General features: G+C 37.7%; 3 protein-coding genes and 1 long non-coding RNA gene across 4 annotated transcripts in view; 3 read left to right on the forward strand and 1 right to left on the reverse strand.

The window, feature by feature from the left end:
• LOC136249080 (serine/threonine-protein kinase pakF-like) overlaps nucleotides 1-20,152 on the reverse strand; it is a 172,637-nt gene that overhangs the window by 34,175 nt on the left and 118,310 nt on the right. The gene's annotated exons all lie outside the window — the stretch shown is intronic.
• LOC136249053 (uncharacterized) lies at nucleotides 590-1,599 on the forward strand. Its single transcript, XM_066040958.1, has 2 exons — nucleotides 590-840; nucleotides 936-1,599. The coding sequence occupies exons 1-2, from the start codon at nucleotides 597-599 to the stop codon at nucleotides 1,406-1,408; spliced, it is 717 nt and encodes a 238-aa protein (XP_065897030.1). The 5' UTR covers nucleotides 590-596; the 3' UTR covers nucleotides 1,409-1,599.
• Nucleotides 2,489-7,878, forward strand: LOC136248261 (uncharacterized). The gene is made up of 3 exons (XR_010697742.1): nucleotides 2,489-2,593; nucleotides 7,293-7,387; nucleotides 7,689-7,878. It is a non-coding gene; the product is annotated as an uncharacterized lncRNA (long non-coding RNA).
• Nucleotides 8,813-11,286, forward strand: LOC136251570 (uncharacterized). Its single transcript, XM_066044037.1, has 6 exons — nucleotides 8,813-8,958; nucleotides 9,641-9,761; nucleotides 9,818-10,143; nucleotides 10,286-10,433; nucleotides 10,681-10,885; nucleotides 10,944-11,286. The coding sequence occupies exons 1-6, from the start codon at nucleotides 8,813-8,815 to the stop codon at nucleotides 11,264-11,266; spliced, it is 1,269 nt and encodes a 422-aa protein (XP_065900109.1). The 3' UTR covers nucleotides 11,267-11,286.

The following is a 20,152-nucleotide window of genomic DNA, read 5'->3' on the forward strand; positions in this document are numbered from 1 at the left end:
GATAAACTGCATTTGCGTAACCATATGGCTGATAGGGCTACTCAATCCGATCGAATTACCCTGCAGAAGGGAGAACAGCAAGCTGATGTGTTCATGCATCAAGTGACTACTGAAAATCTCCGCCGCTTGTTTCAGGTTAGCTATAGCTAGCTAACAGAGGGACGTGGATCTACCTTGCAGGATTGCTATGGCTAGCTATATCATAGCTATACGTACAGTGTATAATGGTGTTTTTTATTTTTTATATATTTTTTTTTGTTTTAAACTAGCTATAGCTAAGTACTTCATAGATTGCATTTTTTTCCTTTCACATACAGGTTGACCCTTCAGTCGTCTTCTTGAAGGACAGTATTGACGAATCGATGTATTTTCCAAGTGAGAATGGGACCTTTAACCTGTCTCAAGAAGGTGTGATGCCCTTTTCAACTCTACTGGTGGAAGGCAGGAACTTGACAGAGGGCCGTACCAGGACCCCAACTGGGACCCCATCTTCCCATGTCCAGTCTTTAAACAGCAGCAACAGCAGTATACCCGGGACCAATCCACCTGTACATGTACTTGCATCGTCCACTCCCTACCAGAGGTCATCTAACTCTATGTTCAGATCGGTGGTGGCAAGGCGTCCTCCACCATCTTCCACTGTGAAACTGGTGCAAGCCAAGCTAACAAAGAACGGCAGGACAATAAGGTTTCATGATAAAGCCCAGATATTTGTGAATATCACAGAATCTACGGCTCACACTGAGTTTATATTGGCTGCAATACAACAAAAGTGGGGATCGGATCACGTTATTGTGACAAATAATGGCCTAAAAATTGAAAATTCATCTGCCACTCAAGGTAGCTAGCTGTATGTAAAAGCAATGTGCATATACTGTACACAGTAACAATACAGGACTTGTGGTTTACCGTATGTATAACTTTATCATTTTCAGGGTTAGCTTTCTGGAAGGCACCCAGAAGGAAATTATATGCCATGACACAGAGGGATCTCAATATGATTCAAGATGATGCTGACGATGACATTGACGAAGAGCTGGCACCTCGTGCTGCCAAAAGGATCAAAAATGAACTGAGGGATATGAGGGATGAGTTTAGAGGCTTAAGATCAATCATTGAAAGGACATTGCCAATCTCATTAAGGGACAAATTGAAAGATATATTAAAATGTTGCATATGTCAGGTGGTCCCGATAAGGCCACCGATGGTTATATCAATGTGCTGCAAGTCAATCGTAGGATGTGAACAATGTGTTCAGCAGTTGCTGGCAACCAGTCATTCAGCAAATTGCCCGCTGTGCAGGGACACGGACTTTGAGACTGTCAAAGTTCTCGGTCTTGATGGCTTGATTACTGCTGTAAGCAGTTACTTAGAAGATGAGACTGACACTGCTGGAGATGAGAGTTGACCAAAGTTAAACTGTATAGCTAGCTAGTAGTTTGTTGTAACCTTCTTCATTATTATAATTACAGGTATATTTCACTTGAATTAATATTTGTTATTGTAGTCATTGTAGCTATCTAGCTACATTGCTCATATTATTTATTATTTGTATTGTAAGTGATCACATGCAATCTTTAAATTGACATTAAATTTAAAACAAACAAGTTGAAAGTCAAGGAGAGGATGGGGATGGGGTTTAGAGAAACTAAAATAAAACTAGATGATATCTGGCTGTATATGACTGTTGACATGAAAGTGCTGATAAGGCCACTACAATGAGATTACTTGTTTCTCATCAACCGCCCGCACCAAAATTTTCTTTTGCCCATGCGCACTCATTATTGCACAAGATGGCAGCATGGCTTTTTTGAGTGTTGTGGTAGTGGGTTTATCACGTAGAAAAGCACTATTTCCATGAAAAACTGCAATCCCATTGAGATACAGACACCATTTATGAGTGTTTTTTACTTCTGTGTTGATTAGAGAGCTTTCTGGAGCATCAACGACCACCAAGGCATCAATAGTGAGTGCTACAGTGTACATTAGACCATACACTAGCATTGGTATCGTGACCTGCATGCCCTATGTGCAGGGCCATCATATCTAAGAGACATAGTAGCTTTAGTGTTGCTACTTCTGCCACAAGCTTACACAGCCCCTCCCCCTAATAAGACTGACCAGCCTACATGTGCTAAGACTGCTGCTGTCTGCTGCTGCATGGTACATGACTCCAAGACTGGTGGAACTTTCGCAAAGGACTTGAATGCTATGTTACTGAAGTTGAAGTTTATGTGCACTTGGAATTTTACCCTCAGTGTGCACCAGTGCTTGGTGTGCATTCTGCCAATAGCCTAAAAATAAAGGATTATTATACTGGTTTTGTACAAATATGCTATGGCTTGTGCAATAATGAGATAATGAGATAACCCGCCCGCCCGCATGTGTTACTCAATGAGAAGTTGATGAGAAACAAGTTATCTCATTGTAGTGGCCTATTACAGGTTACGTAGCAACGCGCATGATCAACCAAGTCTCACGATCACGTGACAAATTCAAAATTATAGCGGTTTTCACGAGTGATCCGGCATGACTGGAGAAGAAGCAGTGAAGATTTGCAACAGACATGGACCATGGGCTATGAAATACACTAGTAAGTGTTCCGTATTCTACAGTATATGCATATACATGCACGCATGTTCCCAAGCTACGTAGCTAGCTAACCAACCAGGACTGAAGGCTGCAGAGCTCAGTTGCCGTGTCATGTGTATCTATAGCTAGCTAGCTAAGTACAAATGTGAATTTATTTGTCAAATCCCCTAGTGTCAAGGGAGAAAGGCTACGTAAAGTAAAAAACAAGTGGAAAAAAAATTTTAGATGGAAGACATTCAAAACAATTAGACCAGACCTCAAACAATGGAAGTGACCAGTGCTAATTATAACCAGTGCTACCACATTGGCTTCTAAAATAAATTGCCAGAACAACAACAACAACAACAAAAAACCACTCCTTTTTCTATTATGCAATCCATGTGGTACATAAATATAACTTCTATTGTTCAACCAACCATTGTACCATTTAACCAGTGTGGTTTTGTTTCATTTGGGATTACCATATGTGTGCATCGAACCACTGGACTGAACTATACTATGACCACCCTTCTATTTCCATTCTGCAATCCATGTGGTACATATATATTTTATTTAATTTCGATTGTTTAACAATTGCAGTGTGATTGTGCCATGTATCATGTGTGTGTGTGTGTGTGTGTGTGTGTGCGTGCAAGTACGGCAAACATGTGGAGAGTGTGTGAAAAAGGGGGGGGGGGGGGGGATCATGACTAGCACAAGTAAAGTACCGGTGGAGGAGAGGATATATAGTTTGTGCAGTACATCAAAAGGTGCATACAACCACTTTATGGCTATAATTATATGATCGTTTTACAATCATATCGCTTCATACGTCCGAACAATTTCAAATCTAGCCAGGCTTGTAGTCAGTGTAGCTATACGGCCAGACCATATGACAATTATATGATATTTTTATTAATTAATTTAAAAATAATTTTCCTTTGTCTTCCCCAGCATATCATCTGCTATATAGTTATTAGCCAGTTGATTTATTTTTGTTTATTCATTTTTTTGTTTAAAAAAAAATTATCGATTTGACAGTTATGGTACAGCTACAAGCTAACAATACATGCAGTTGATATATAGATGGCTAGATTGTGGTGTAGATGAAATGTACAAGTCGTGCATGTTGTCTCAGTCGAAATTAAAGCAGGCAGGATACTTTTTTTTTTTTAGATGGAAGACATGCAAAACAATTAGACCAAGCCTCAAACAATGGAAGTGACCAGTGCTAATTATAACCATTGCTACCACATTGGCTTCTAAATTAAACAGCCAGACACACACAAAAAAAAACCACTCCTTTTTCTATTATGCAATCCATGTGGTACATAAATATAACTTCTATTGTTCAACCAACCATTGTACCATTTAACCAGTGTGGTTTTGTTTCATTTGGGATTACCATATGTGTGCATCGAACCACTGGACTGAACTATACTATGACCACCCTTCTATTTCCATTCTGCAATCCATGTGGTACATATATATTTTATTTAATTTCGATTGTTTAACAATTGCAGTGTGATTGTGCCATGTATCATGTGTGTATGTGTGTGTGTGTGTGTGTGTGTGTGTGTGTGCGTGCAAGTACGGCAAACATGTGGAGAGTGTGTGAAAAGGGGGGGGGGGAATCATGACTAGCACAAGTAAAGTACCGGTGGAGGAGAGGATATATAGTTTGTGCAGTGCATCAAAAGGTGCATACAACCACTTTATGGCTATAATTATATGATCGTTTTACAATCATATCGCTTCATACGTCCAAACAATTTCAAATCTAGCCAGGCTTGTAGTCAGTGTAGCTATACAGCCAGACCATATGACAATTATATGATACTTTTATTAATTAATTTAAAAATAATTTTCCTTTGTCTTCCCCAGCATATCGTCTGCTATATAGTTATTAGCCAGTTGATTTATTTTTGTTTATTCATTTTTTTGTTTAAAAAAAAATTATCGATTTGACAGTTATGGTACAGCTACAAGCTAACAATACATGCAGTTGATATATAGATGGCTAGATTGTGGTGTAGATGAAATGTACAAGTCGTGCATGTTGTCTCAGTCGAAATTAAAGCAGGCAGGATACTTTTTTTTTTAGATGGAAGACATGCAAAACAATTAGACCAAGCCTCAAACAATGGAAGTGACCAGTGCTAATTATAACCATTGCTACCACATTGGCTTCTAAATTAAACAGCCAGACACACACACAAAAAAACCACTCCTTTTTCTATTATGCAATCCATGTGGTACATAAATATAACTTCTATTGTTCAACCAACCATTGTACCATTTAACCAGTGTGGTTTTGTTTCATTTGGGATTACCATATGTGTGCATCGAACCACTGGACTGAACTATACTATGACCACCCTTCTATTTCCATTCTGCAATCCATGTGGTACATATATATTTTATTTAATTTCGATTGTTTAACAATTGCAGTGTGATTGTGCCATGTATCATGTGTGTGTGTGTGTGTGTGTGTGTGTGTGTGTGTGCGTGCAAGTACGGCAAACATGTGGAGAGTGTGTGAAAAAGGGGGGGGGGGGATCATGACTAGCACAAGTAAAGTACCGGTGGAGGAGAGGATATATAGTTTGTGCAGTACATCAAAAGGTGCATACAACCACTTTATGGCTATAATTATATGATCGTTTTACAATCATATCGCTTCATACGTCCGAACAATTTCAAATCTAGCCAGGCTTGTAGTCAGTGTAGCTATACGGCCAGACCATATGACAATTATATGATATTTTTATTAATTAATTTAAAAATAATTTTCCTTTGTCTTCCCCAGCATATCATCTGCTATATAGTTATTAGCCAGTTGATTTATTTTTGTTTATTCATTTTTTTGTTTAAAAAAAAAATTATCGATTTGACAGTTATGGTACAGCTACAAGCTAACAATACATGCAGTTGATATATAGATGGCTAGATTGTGGTGTAGATGAAATGTACAAGTCGTGCATGTTGTCTCAGTCGAAATTAAAGCAGGCAGGATACTTTTTTTTTTTTAGATGGAAGACATGCAAAACAATTAGACCAAGCCTCAAACAATGGAAGTGACCAGTGCTAATTATAACCATTGCTACCACATTGGCTTCTAAATTAAACAGCCAGACACACACAAAAAAAAAACCACTCCTTTTTCTATTATGCAATCCATGTGGTACATAAATATAACTTCTATTGTTCAACCAACCATTGTACCATTTAACCAGTGTGGTTTTGTTTCATTTGGGATTACCATATGTGTGCATCGAACCACTGGACTGAACTATACTATGACCACCCTTCTATTTCCATTCTGCAATCCATGTGGTACATATATATTTTATTTAATTTCGATTGTTTAACAATTGCAGTGTGATTGTGCCATGTATCATGTGTGTATGTGTGTGTGTGTGTGTGTGTGTGTGTGTGTGTGCGTGCAAGTACGGCAAACATGTGGAGAGTGTGTGAAAAGGGGGGGGGGAATCATGACTAGCACAAGTAAAGTACCGGTGGAGGAGAGGATATATAGTTTGTGCAGTGCATCAAAAGGTGCATACAACCACTTTATGGCTATAATTATATGATCGTTTTACAATCATATCGCTTCATACGTCCAAACAATTTCAAATCTAGCCAGGCTTGTAGTCAGTGTAGCTATACAGCCAGACCATATGACAATTATATGATACTTTTATTAATTAATTTAAAAATAATTTTCCTTTGTCTTCCCCAGCATATCGTCTGCTATATAGTTATTAGCCAGTTGATTTATTTTTGTTTATTCATTTTTTTGTTTAAAAAAAAATTATCGATTTGACAGTTATGGTACAGCTACAAGCTAACAATATATGCAGTTGATATATAGATGGCTAGATTGTGGTGTAGATGAAATGTACAAGTCGTGCATGTTGTCTCAGTCGAAATTAAAGCAGGCAGGATACTTTTTTTTTTAGATGGAAGACATGCAAAACAATTAGACCAAGCCTCAAACAATGGAAGTGACCAGTGCTAATTATAACCATTGCTACCACATTGGCTTCTAAATTAAACAGCCAGACACACACACAAAAAAACCACTCCTTTTTCTATTATGCAATCCATGTGGTACATAAATATAACTTCTATTGTTCAACCAACCATTGTACCATTTAACCAGTGTGGTTTTGTTTCATTTGGGATTACCATATGTGTGCATCGAACCACTGGACTGAACTATACTATGACCACCCTTCTATTTCCATTCTGCAATCCATGTGGTACATATATATTTTATTTAATTTTGATTGTTTAACAATTGCAGTGTGATTGTGCCATGTATCATGTGTGTGTGTGTGTGTGTGTGCGTGCGTGCGTGTGTGTGTATGTGTGTGTGTGTGTGTGCATGTGTGTGTGTGTGTGTGTGTGTGTGTGTGTGTGTGTGTGTGTGTGTGTGTGTGTGTGTGTGTGTGTATCATGATCATGTAGCTGCTAGACAAATAATAGGGGCACATGACACCTCACTAGCCAATATGACTATAACCCTGGGCATTGGGGAGGAGGCATTGGTAGTTTATGTAACATGACCCAGGCACTCAGTATTCCCAGAGTGCCTTTGCACTGATACTCTATAGCACCATGTAACTATAGATTCCCTGTAGACATAATTAAACATTACATTATATTTGTTTTATTCTTCTAGATGAATTAACAATATTACTTTATTTTTTTTATAGATAGCTAATTAACCATAAGATTACAACCTGCTCATGGATTGCTTTACATTGTATCAAGAGAAAATTAAAGTGTAGCTGTACAGAAGGAGACCAAAGTGAGTAGTAGTGATTAGCATACGGGCTGTGTTTTACACTGCTTGAAGTATCTTAGTTTACTACAGTGGTATATCCCCAGTATATGGAACAGTTAATTGTTTGTTATTTTAGTAGTTTTTCAGTAAACCTGCATCACTGATGTTTTACTGATAGTTTAAAACTTAGTAAAATAATTATGTTCCATATACTTAAGTTTACTGACACTTTACTATCAGTATAACTACAGTAAGGCATCTTAACAAATTGGTAAACTAAGAACCTTCAAGCAGTGTTATTTGCTTATGCTTGCTGTTGTTACAGGCTACTGGCCTAAAACACATGGATACAATTAACTCACATGGATGCAATTAACTGTAGTTATAATTATATATAGCTAATGATGTTAAAAATATTACCATTTTTTTGTTGTGTGTGTATGTGTGTGTATGTGTACATATGTGTGTGTACAGATGTATACAGTTTCACTGTAGCTACATAAGAAGCTAATTGAAGTGTATTTTTTGTTGCACCTATAAATGTCAAGCCCCACCCCCAGTAGGGTGGATATAGTGGGGATTTGATGAAGTGGAAAGTCAAATTCCCCTACCTAGCTGGGACGAATTATATAATTATTAGGTCAAATCCCACATATAGTCCCATGCACCATGTGACGAAGGGGATTTGACACAAAAAAGTACTTGTGCTGCCCAACCCCCACATATCCCGTACTGGCTTGGTGGGAGTGGGGTTGACATTGATAGGTCAGTGCATGATTACGTGATTCAGTACTGATGTAGCAAGTATTGAAATGCTCAGTGCAGGCCTCCAGTAGCAATATAATTATACTAACTGCAATTAGCTACTTAGCTCTATTGTTATGTGAAGATTAGATCTTATCTAGCTAGCTATCATTGCTTGTTAATTAATCTCAACTAGAGGGGATGCGCTAATTATAATGTACAGATAGTTAGGCCAATGAAACTTGATTACTAGTTTCTCGCTCAGATTTTTGAAATTTTGATGCGGGCGGGCGGTTTTTATTCATTATTCATTATTGCCTACTCAGGGTGTGCTGAGATCAGAAACCTTCATATTGTCACTAAAGTGTTGTAAAATTGCATGGATAACACTTCTCATTTGAATAAAAAGAATATTAGTACTCCTGGCATGCCTATAATAAAGTGACTTCTTTATTAGAGTAAAAGTGACTGCTCTATTAGAGTATTTCGATCTAAATTGCCAATAATGAAATTCCATGCGGGTGCTAGTGAAGGGATGTGGGCGGTGACGCGAAGCTGCTAATCAAGTTTCATTGGCCTTAGTTAGCCTCAGGGCCAGCCGCTTACACTCATTGTATAGACGCGAGAGGCGCAGTTCAACAATAGCTAATTGGTTGGCACCATGCAAATAAGTAGCTACAGGTATATAGCCTCGAATATATAGCCATGGCTGGGATACGCTTGCTGGATGAGTTGGAAGAGTTCATAAGGGAGAAAATAGAGAAGGAGCGATGGACCCACAAACGTATGAGTCTTCACCTGCAATACAAATATCCTAGCAGGAAAGGACTGAGTGTTCGCTCATTGGAGAGGTTTGTATACATATAGCTAGCTAAGTAGCTTGGTACATGAACCTACTGTATATAGCTACAAACAGCTGCAAGCCCGTTGCAGAGTCAGAACTGTATTATATATATAGTTACTTACAGTTGCAAAAAGAGCTCACTAGTGCTGCATACGTAGGTAATAGCTATGGGTATATAACTATAGATAATATAACTAGCTATATAAAGGGTCCGTGCATTCAGTTTTCAACAATAATTAATTGCATCATGTTTGATTGAGACGGGCTAACAAGCTAGATTACCGCGTAAGTAGCTAGTAATTTTTTTTTACCTACTTGTCCACATGTGTTTGTGTAGCTTGTATGTATACATGCATACATGCTCTACAGTGAATATCACCAGTCTAGCCCCACATTGAAGCGCAAACATTAGGTACTATATTGTATACCAGACCAGACGATCACCATTATTATGATCATGAATAGTCTAACTAATACATGCACTGATTCCAATTATTACTGGCTAAGTAATTTAAGACTGAGAATCATATATGTGTAGTAATTCACTACCAGTTTATTTAATAGTATAGCTACATTGCTATATAATGCATGGCAAAATTTTAGAGACCCAAATGTAGGCTTCATTCAATGTACACTGTAGCTATATATAGGGTTTGCATATATGTTTATGAATAATCAGCATACAAAAGTAATATAGTCCTTAGATTGGTTCATCCTATATATAGGTTCTGCCGTGAAAGGAACATTCACAAAACAAGCCGGCTGACAAAACCTGAGTTAGATGAGGTCGTAGCCGCTGCTGTCAGTGAGGTACAACATGATATAACCATTTATTTAAAACCATACTATGTGTTATATACATATAGGTGGGTCCTGTGTATGGACGCAGAACATTTACAGGGGTATTGGCATCAAGGGGAATCAGAACAGGAGAAAAGAGAGTTGGCGAATCATTGAGATATGTCTCACCTGTGTACTGCCGTGCCCGTACAAACTCCACTGCCAGGATGACAAATCCTACAACATACAGGGCAGATTATTTTGGTCACAAACTACACATCGACCAAAATGAAAAAAATGTTATGTTTGGTGTGACCCACATATGTGCAGTGGATGGCTTTAGCCGGAAAATTGTGGCATTTAGCACTATGCCTATTAAAAACAACAGTGTGATTTATGATACAGTGTACAGGTACTTCATTACTTGTAGCAACTACACTAGCACTGCATTACTACCCACACATTCATCCATAACGTTAACAGTGATTATTAAAATTCTATGAAGTATTGTTAGAATCACATTTCTTTTAATTATTAGCATTTGAATTGTTTAGGCAAACCATATGCCAGTATGGTATGTGGGATCAGATCAGGGTTGACCATGGAAGGGAGTGGTATCTTATGTTGTACATCCAAGAACACCTGGCAGGATATAGACGAAACCCTTCTGGACCACCTCACCTGCAGACATCCTCTACTCAAGTGAGATTGTATTTGTCACATTATCATGATGTAACAAGAATAACCTATAGTGGACTACTGATGTTTAGCAGCAGCTATTGTAGTTGGATAAGCAGGGTAAACCCCCAAATTAAAAAAAAACAACAATATATTAATGCTGACTAGATGACGTTCTAAAACAATGATATAAGAGTGGGACACACATACAATAACTGTTGTTTCATTTCATGTGATGTTCATACTGATTTGCTTTGGTGTCTTGTAATAGAATCATGTGATCGAAAGGATATGGGTAGAGGTCAACGGAAGGGTCAACTACCCCATAAAGGCCGCTCTAATAGAAATGCAAGAAAATGGCGATTTCAACCTGGAAGACGATCACATTAAACATTGCGTCTCCTGGTACACTTTACACGTCAGCCAAGTTGGGACTACAATGTTTGTGACAGCCTGGAACGAGCATCGCATATCAGGTATATTTCACTATAGATAGCCAGCTACTTTATGAAATTTTTATCACCGTTACTTTAGGTACAAACAAAGGCATCCCGAATGTGATGATGGCACGAAATAATCAGACCAAGCAAATTGATAACACTCTGGTTCCAACAGCAGATGAAGCTGTTAGAATGTACGAAGAAAACGGAGGACATATAACTATATTCAATGAGTTTGGACAAGACCCTTTAAGAGGAAGACAAGAGTTAATAACCATTAGAAAGGAACGATTTGCTGAGCAATGGCCAAGCTTTGGCAATATTTTTCATTCACTTGTAAATGGTGACAATACAATGTTCCATGATGGACTGCTATGTTTTATTAATATAAGCATGCAACTAACAGCACAGCTGTGAGAGAGTTTTACATGCAATTGTATTTTATTGTTAATTTTATTTACTTCATTTCTATTTATCTGTTGCTAAGATATATCATGTTATGGTTATTGACACTTGTATTTTGCATGTTTGATGCTTGCATAAATGGTTCCATCTCTGTATAGTAGGCTAGTTATCAGTTTTTTTTTGCATAAAAAAAACACTTGAAGTGATATACCAATATTCTGTTGTAGGGATTAAACCTCAAAATAATGTTGGTGAAGAGCATAACAAAGTTTCCACAATAAATCCTATTACTTCTGGGTTCCCAACTATACAACATTATGGTGTATAATTTCATTTATATAATGAGAAGTTACTGTACAAGACTTAGAATTGAGCATAAAAGTACAAATTTAATTTAATTATCGCTTAAACTGTTCTTATAAATGGGAGGGATGTTTATGATACAGTATTGCCGCTTGATTTGGTAACTGGCTATTCCACGTAAGAATGGTTGAAAGAGAGAATCAATATTAATATTTGTATCAGTCTATAGCCTGGTAGCTGGCTAAATGAATCTGCATGAATGGCGTCGAGAGATGTTATTATGGTTTAATGGTAAATTGTGCTGACTATATGCAAGTATATGGATGATTCTGTACAACATTATCAGTTTCATCTTATCTCTTCTTCAATATAAAATGGGCCAAATGCAATCTAGCTGTTGTAAGATGCTTGTAACACACTCGTATATCTAGTAGCAGTTAACAGTAAACCTAGCTGATCTTCTCTGGATATTATTTAGATAGTCTGGTGACCAGACAGTGCTGGTGTACTCTAAAGTCTGTTGTGGGAGTGGGTGGAGGGTGTGTACTGATTTTAAGCAATATGAGATGAGCTATTGTCACAGTTACATTTAAATGTGTTGTGAATTGATTGACGGTTGATAGCTAACTGCTAAAGCATAACCCCTGCTGTGAACTCACCAACATTGACAAAATAACAAATTGTATATACAGTGTAGAACGCGACAAAATAAATATTGTATTGGAATGATTTTATTGGAGTGGTTGGGGGCATATTAAATAAAGGTATAGGCACATATATATGGGATATTTTGTTATAGTGTGTGCCCCCCTTTTTTTATTACATGAACATCAGACCATCCATCTGTGCATGTCTGTCACTCTGTTATGTAATGTGTTTATCTTCACTATTAAGGGGGAGGCTATAGCTAGTGATTTGAAATGACAAATCCTTGGATATCAAACTCTAGTTTAGATCTAGAAGAGCTAAAGTGAAAACTACCTTCGTGAATGTGAGAATATGTATTTACGCATAATATTGCCTATACACTATAGGGAATATTGTTGCTAATGGGGTATGCAAAACTTGTCCAACATTAACGTACAGTAGTATGTTAAAGCAGCATGCCATGACTATACATGGATTTTAAAGAACAGTATACACAGGCATATAATTAATTTTTTTTTGGAAAGTTTGGGGTTTTAACAGCTTGACCACAAACCACACCAACATAACATACATAAAGTGGAATGCAGAGGGTAATGATGATACACTCAATAACACATGCAGCTAATGGATTTGCCAGTAAAGTGTGGGAATTAATTCAGCTAGGGTGACACGAGTGATGTGATTCATAATCTGATCAAAAGCCTCCATGCAATTCCTCACTGCATGCAGTCTGCAGTTACAAGGACGTATTAAGACACTTGGTACTTGGTAGCTGCCCGCTGTACAGTGCACTGCTATAGCAGAGTTCTATGATTCCTCCTGAAGCAGTGACAAATTGGTAGCTCCACAAAAGTTGCGATGTCTACTCTTCCTCCACAAACTGCGACCACAAGGACGTATTAAGACACACTCACACACACACACACACACATGCACATACTGATTGTTACCGAACGAATGTCACAGACATTAACATCTAGTGATAATTGTATTAAAAGTGGCATCATCTGTAAGAATGTTGTATTAGAGAGTATATACCTGTATTTACCTTAATGGAGTATACGTATATGTGGAGTACCAAACTAACGTATGTATATAACGTATAGTGAACATAACGTATAGTGAACATAACGTATAGTGAAATACTATAATTGTGATGGTGACAACCCACAGCCTTAATAGTAATGCCTGCAGGAGTGATCTTAATTGAAACTGTACGTGTGCTTTATAATGACATGAATATGGTTATGCAGGGCTGTGTGATTAATACATACATATGTACAATACAATAGTGATATTGACGTTATTCACACCTTTAAAAACTTTAGATAAATATTGACCCCCTGTACATGTGATTTAATAAATTTGACGTCCGCCATATATGGGGTTTTAAAGAGGGAATCATGAACTGCCAACATCCAACTGCAAGGTGTACATGCATAATTCAAAGACGATTGCTGGTCCAATATCACAACAATGTCATTTTATTAAGTTCTGTGATTACAAGTGTATGAACGACATTACCCTGCTTGCAGCATCATGTAAGAACGACACAGAGCATATCAATGAATCATGTGAAAGTACATACAATATGAATACGTTTACAAATGTGTGTGCATCTATGATTTTCATTGTTCATGTTCTAATTACAGAGTTCCTACAACTAGTATTGCAAATGTTGAGTGTAGTTTGGTTACATTGTGCATACTATTACATGGAGCTTGTAAAGTTTAACACGGTTTGTATATACATGGTGGGCCGGAAAAAAAATTACATAAAAGTGCTGATATCTACATTCTTGTAAACATTAAATGGCATTCTAAATTATCACCTGTTGTTAGAACTATTTAGGAATCAATGCTTCTTATCAAACTGCATGCATGGTTCCATTCATACTTAAACAACACACCCCAGTGTGTTTCTATGGACTATACGCGTCTGCCTTTAATTCTGGTGTACTATATATATGGAAGCATATAATGGACGGTAATGATTTACCATCTGTCATTACCTTACAATTGCATCTAATTGCAGAAGATACAGAGTACTTCAGACAAATTAATTCTCTGGGTGCATGGTGTGGAGATTTGGTTGGTCTTTTTACACCCCTTCTGAGATATTTGTCCCTTTTCACTTAAAGTGATTTAGCTCTAAGATTTTCACTTAGGCGCCTGGGCTATGGGTAAATACTTCGTACAGGCTCTACCTTCTGTGTACTCCCTCCAGAAAACAAAATTTGTTTGTTAGTATACTTTACATTGGCCAGCACTGAAGGTCTGACTGCAAAATATTCTACATCCTTAGCTACATAACGTAACCTAAACTGTACTTGGGACACTGAACTACTTTTAGACCGAAAATAACTGGGAAAACAATGGACGATTGGTATTATAAAAATAACAATAGAACACTGTGCACTTGGGGCCCACTACTCAGGGGATTAGGTTATAAAAAAAGACACTTGGTACTCGTATTAAGACACTTGGTACTTGGTAGCTGTCCGCTGTACAGTGCACTGCTATAGCAGAGTTCTATGATTCCTCCTGAAGCAGTGACAAATTGGTAGCTCCACAAAAGTTGCGATGTCTACTCTTCCTCCACAAACTGCGACCACAAGGACGTATTAAGACACACTCACACACACACACACACACACATGCACATACTGATTGTTACCGAACGAATGTCACAGAAATTAACATCTAGTGATAATTGTATTAAAAGTGGCATCATCTGTAAGAATGTTGTATTAGAGAGTATATACCTGTATTTACCTTAATGGAGTATACGTATATGTGGAGTACCAAACTAACGTATGTATATAACGTATAGTGAACATAACGTATAGTGAACATAACGTATAGTGAAATACTATAATTGTGATGGTGACAACCCACAGCCTTAATAGTAATGCCTGCAGGAGTGATCTTAATTGAAACTGTACGTGTGCTTTATAATGACATGAATATGGTTATGCAGGGCTGTGTGATTAATACATACATATGTACAATACAATAGTGATATTGACGTTATTCACACCTTTAAAAACTTTAGATAAATATTGACCCCCTGTACATGTGATTTAATAAATTTGACGTCCGCCATATATGGGGTTTTAAGGAGGGAATCATGAACTGCCAACATCCAACTGCAAGGTGTACATGCATAATTCAAAGACGATTGCTGGTCCAATATCACAACAATGTCATTTTATTAAGTTCTGTGATTACAAGTGTATGAACGACATTACCCTGCTTGCAGCATCATGTAAGAACGACACAGAGCATATCAATGAATCATGTGAAAGTACATACAATATGAATACGTTTACAAATGTGTGTGCATCTATGATTTTCATTGTTCATGTTCTAATTACAGAGTTCCTACAACTAGTATTGCAAATGTTGAGTGTAGTTTGGTTACATTGTGCATACTATTACATGGAGCTTGTAAAGTTTAACACGGTTTGTATATACATGGTGGGCCGGAAAAAAATTACATAAAAGTGCTGATATCTACATTCTTGTAAACATTAAATGGCATTCTAAATTATCACCTGTTGTTAGAACTATTTAGGAATCAATGCTTCTTATCAAACTGCATGCATGGTTCCATTCATACTTAAACAACACACCTCAGTGTGTTTCTATGGACTATACGCGTCTGCCTTTAATTCTGGTGTACTACAAAAAATATATGGAAGCATATAATGGACGGTAATGATTTACCATCTGTCATTACCTTACAATTGCATCTAATTGCAGAAGATACAGAGTACTTCAGACAAATTAATTCTCTGGGTGCATGGTGTGGAGATTTGGTTGGTTTTTTTACACCCCTTCTGAGATATTTGTCCCTTTTCACTTAAAGTGATTTAGCTCTAAGATTTTCACTTAGGCGCCTGGGCTATGGGTAAATACTTCGTACAGGCTCTACCTTCTGTGTACTCCCTCCAGAAAACAAAATTTGTTTGTTAGTATACTTTACATTGGCCAGCACTGAAGGTCTGACTGCAAAATATTCTACATCCTTAGCTACATAACGTAACCTAAACTGTACTTGGGACACTGAACTACTTTTAGACCGAAAATAACTGGGAAAACAATGGACGATTGGTATTATAAAAATAACAATAGAACACTGTGCACTTGGGACCCACTACTCAGGGGATTAGGTTATAAAAAAAGAATAATTATAGAAATGCATTTAATCTTTGCATCTTTATTAGAATTTAGTAGGCCTAACAGGCTTCGAATCCATATCTCATCATCTCAAAAGTAGCCGTGACCCATACTTATACAGAACTTTTTAAACTTTCTTTATATAGCTATATGGTGAGTGTTCTATTAGGATACTATGCATGCTTGACTGTTGCAATTGGGTAAATAGGGTGACTGATTGTCAGTGTATTTCAAGTGGACCTTACACAACTGATCTGTACATCATTACATGGAGTGGGGTTTCTCTGTGTCTCTTTATTCTTACCAGTCACCAATGCCAAGGAGATGAGGTCAACTTGTGATTGTGCTGCGTAAGCATTAATTGATTATCAAAAGATGTGGTCATCTTGCTCCTAGCTGGTTGATACAAGATTCACAAGTTCTGAGGCATACTGCGTGTGCATACATAATGTAGTGGCAATCTTAATATTGAACACAGTAAGGCTTTGTTACCGAAGCTAAATATTCAGCATTATAAATATATATATATGCAGGGCTGGAAGGTATATCCCACAGGCAGAATACGGTGACCATATACTGTGTTGTTTAAATTCTAGCCTTGTTGTGATCATATAGAGGCTTGTAGATAAAAATTTTGTAAGATGCTTCTATGGTGTAGTTTTAAGGGGATGTCCATTTGGAAGGGGGGTGGTGGGGTGTTACTTTAGGGAGTCACTACTATACAGTACACTGAGACCTCATTTAGTGACCACTTCTGCAATTAGATCATGCAAGTTATAGTTAAATCATTAAACTCAGTGACTGGTCATTTACGAATATACCGACTGTTCTATTAGGGTAGTTCGATCTTTAGCAAGGGCTACCTGTATAATATAGATATATAATGTAGATAATACATTTAGCATGCTTCCTTAAAGCAATAGCCACAAGGAAACCATATCGTAGAGAGTAAATCTTACAGTAATGTCTGTATACAATGGCTTCAATTATCGCCTATAAGCCACAGCAACCACCGTAACCATCGCATTAAAAGCTGGAAGCACTTAAAAATATAAACTTTGCAAATTGGAATTCATTAATTCCAACTTCCAAGTACTATATCTATGCAAAGCATAAAACTTTAGCGCTTGGCGCGCGCAGCGCGCCAAGCGCTAAAGTTTTATGCTTTGCATAGATATAGTATTTGGATGGCGGAAAGATCCCTGCATCCTGGATGAACCTGCAGCAGAGATTCTCCAAATGAAACTCCTTTTATTTCTCCACATAACACTTTTGATAAGTACAAGTGAACAGATGAAGTAGTTGGAATCACTGCAGGCATGGGGCGAAGTACTTGGTACTTGTACTTAAGGACACTTAAGTACACTTTCTTGAGTACTTGTACTTATACTTAGATACTTTTTGTACAAATGTAATGTTCTTGTACGTATACTTAAGTTCTAAGCAATGTACTTAAGGTACTTAAAGTACTTCAAAGTACTTTGAAGTACATGAAGCACAATGAAGTCCTTTTACATATATATATGTATAAGTGAAATAAGTTGTATATATATATATTGGCTCAAAGATAATAATTCCTGGATTGACTTGGTCAGCTTTTGGTTGAAGTCACAATTGCTGCATTTGCTCTAAAAACAGGATGTAAAAGGTTTCCCATCTTCTGATTCATTTCTCTGTTGATCTTAGAAACAGTTGTACTGCTTTTGGCCTGAAAGATTTAGTTGATCATTATAAGAAGCAGGCAGCTATAGCAGCTAAGAAGAAAGATTATGTCCTGAACAGAAAGTCAAAAACAACGAAGTACACTCACTATGCAGGTGGATGAATACATTGAAGCTGACGCAGTAACAATGGCCCAAAGTCCAGCAAATAAGATAACCAAAGGAAATATCCTCTGCTTTCAAGGTTGGCAAAAAACATCCTAGGAGTACCATCTTCCTCTGTGCCTGCATGTTGAGAGATCCTAAAGCAATGCAGAAAAGGTATTTACTCCTGAAAGATTTCACCTTACAGATGGCAGATTTTCACAATTTTATTAGGTGCAACCAAAACTACATAAATGCAATCATGAACACTGTAAGCATAATCTGTACTTGTACTTAAATACTTTCAAAAGTACTTGTACTTTACTTAAGTATTTCTCTTAAAACAATGTAATGTACTTGTACTTGTTATTCAACAAATGTCAAAGTACTTGTACTTTATAATTCAGTACTTCATATCCAACAATTAAGCGACTTTTAATAAAAAAAATTTTATTGGCAAGATACACGCGTCTACACTGGAAGCAGGTTTTCAAGGCTCTGTTATGGAGCGTCAGATAACTTTTAATCCCTTTCCAGGTTCTAGCAGGAATGGCCAGCATGACATCTACTTTCACGTAAAATGTAACAGCTTAATACGGCCTTCTTCATGGTACAAAGTAGGGGATTTAACATTACACCGTCATAGAACCATTGGCAATGAAAATATTTGCTCACCCCAACAATCCAGGCGCGAACTTTTTAACGATTCCAGGTTATCCCAGGCTAGATCTATCCTTTCTTGAATACTTCAGCTAGCTATACCGTTCGTGACGAACGTTTTACACGGTACAAATAATTTTATAAAAATCACCATCTCAATCCAATAGTCGCATACCCTGGCTGAGCACTGATTATTAATGACGCGCGCGCTATATTGCGTGGGCGAGTTGCAATGGAGAAGTATTCCGTTCTTGAATGTTTAATTCATCAACTTTTCAATGGTCAATAAGTCCTTGTACATCATGCTAATAACTTTTTTTGATCACGTGATACATCTTTATATTTTGTACATGTAATCAAATAAATATTTTGAATAATGGTCATTATAAAAATTTCAAGTTATTTGTTTGCAGTTCTCCAACGTATAAACCTGTGGAAAAAAACAGTCACATTTAAATTGGTGAATTTAAAAAAATCTTTATCACACACACACACACACACACACACACACACACACACACACACACACACACACACACACACACACACACACACACACACACACACACACACACACACACACACACACACACACACACACACACACACACACACACACACACACACACACACACACACACACACACACACACACACACACACACACACACACACACACACACACACACACACACACACACACACACACACACACACACACACACACACACACACACACACACACACACACACACACACACACACACACACACACACACACACACACACACACACACACACACACACACACACACACACACACACACACACACACACACACACACACACACACACACACACACACACACACACACACACACACACACACACACACACACACACACACACACACACACACACACACACACACACACACACACACACACACACACACACACACACACACACACACACACACACACACACACACACACACACACACACACACACACACACACACACACACACACACACACACACACACACACACACACACACACACACACACACACACACACACACACACACACACACACACACACACACACACACACACACACACACACACACACACACACACACACACACACACACACACACACACACACACACACACACACACACACACACACACACACACACACACACACACACACACACACACACACACACACACACACACACACACACACACACACACACACACACACACACACACACACACACACACACACACACAC

Source organism: Dysidea avara, chromosome 3 (assembly GCF_963678975.1).
Source record: "Dysidea avara chromosome 3, odDysAvar1.4, whole genome shotgun sequence".
In the NCBI taxonomy this organism is placed as follows: domain Eukaryota; kingdom Metazoa; phylum Porifera; class Demospongiae; order Dictyoceratida; family Dysideidae; genus Dysidea; species Dysidea avara.

Bases quoted from the DNA above. Each gene is read 5' to 3' on its own strand.
- LOC136251570 (XM_066044037.1), top strand. From the start codon at position 8,813: ATGGCTGGGATACGCTTGCTGGATGAGTTGGAAGAGTTCATAAGGGAG. The intron at 9,762-9,817 runs GTACAACATGAT...ATATACATATAG, and splicing joins TAGCCGCTGCTGTCAGTGAG to GTGGGTCCTGTGTATGGACG. The intron at 10,886-10,943 runs GTATATTTCACT...CCGTTACTTTAG, and splicing joins GAACGAGCATCGCATATCAG to GTACAAACAAAGGCATCCCG.
- LOC136249053 (XM_066040958.1), top strand. From the start codon at position 597: ATGTTCAGATCGGTGGTGGCAAGGCGTCCTCCACCATCTTCCACTGTG. The intron at 841-935 runs GTAGCTAGCTGT...TATCATTTTCAG, and splicing joins AAATTCATCTGCCACTCAAG to GGTTAGCTTTCTGGAAGGCA.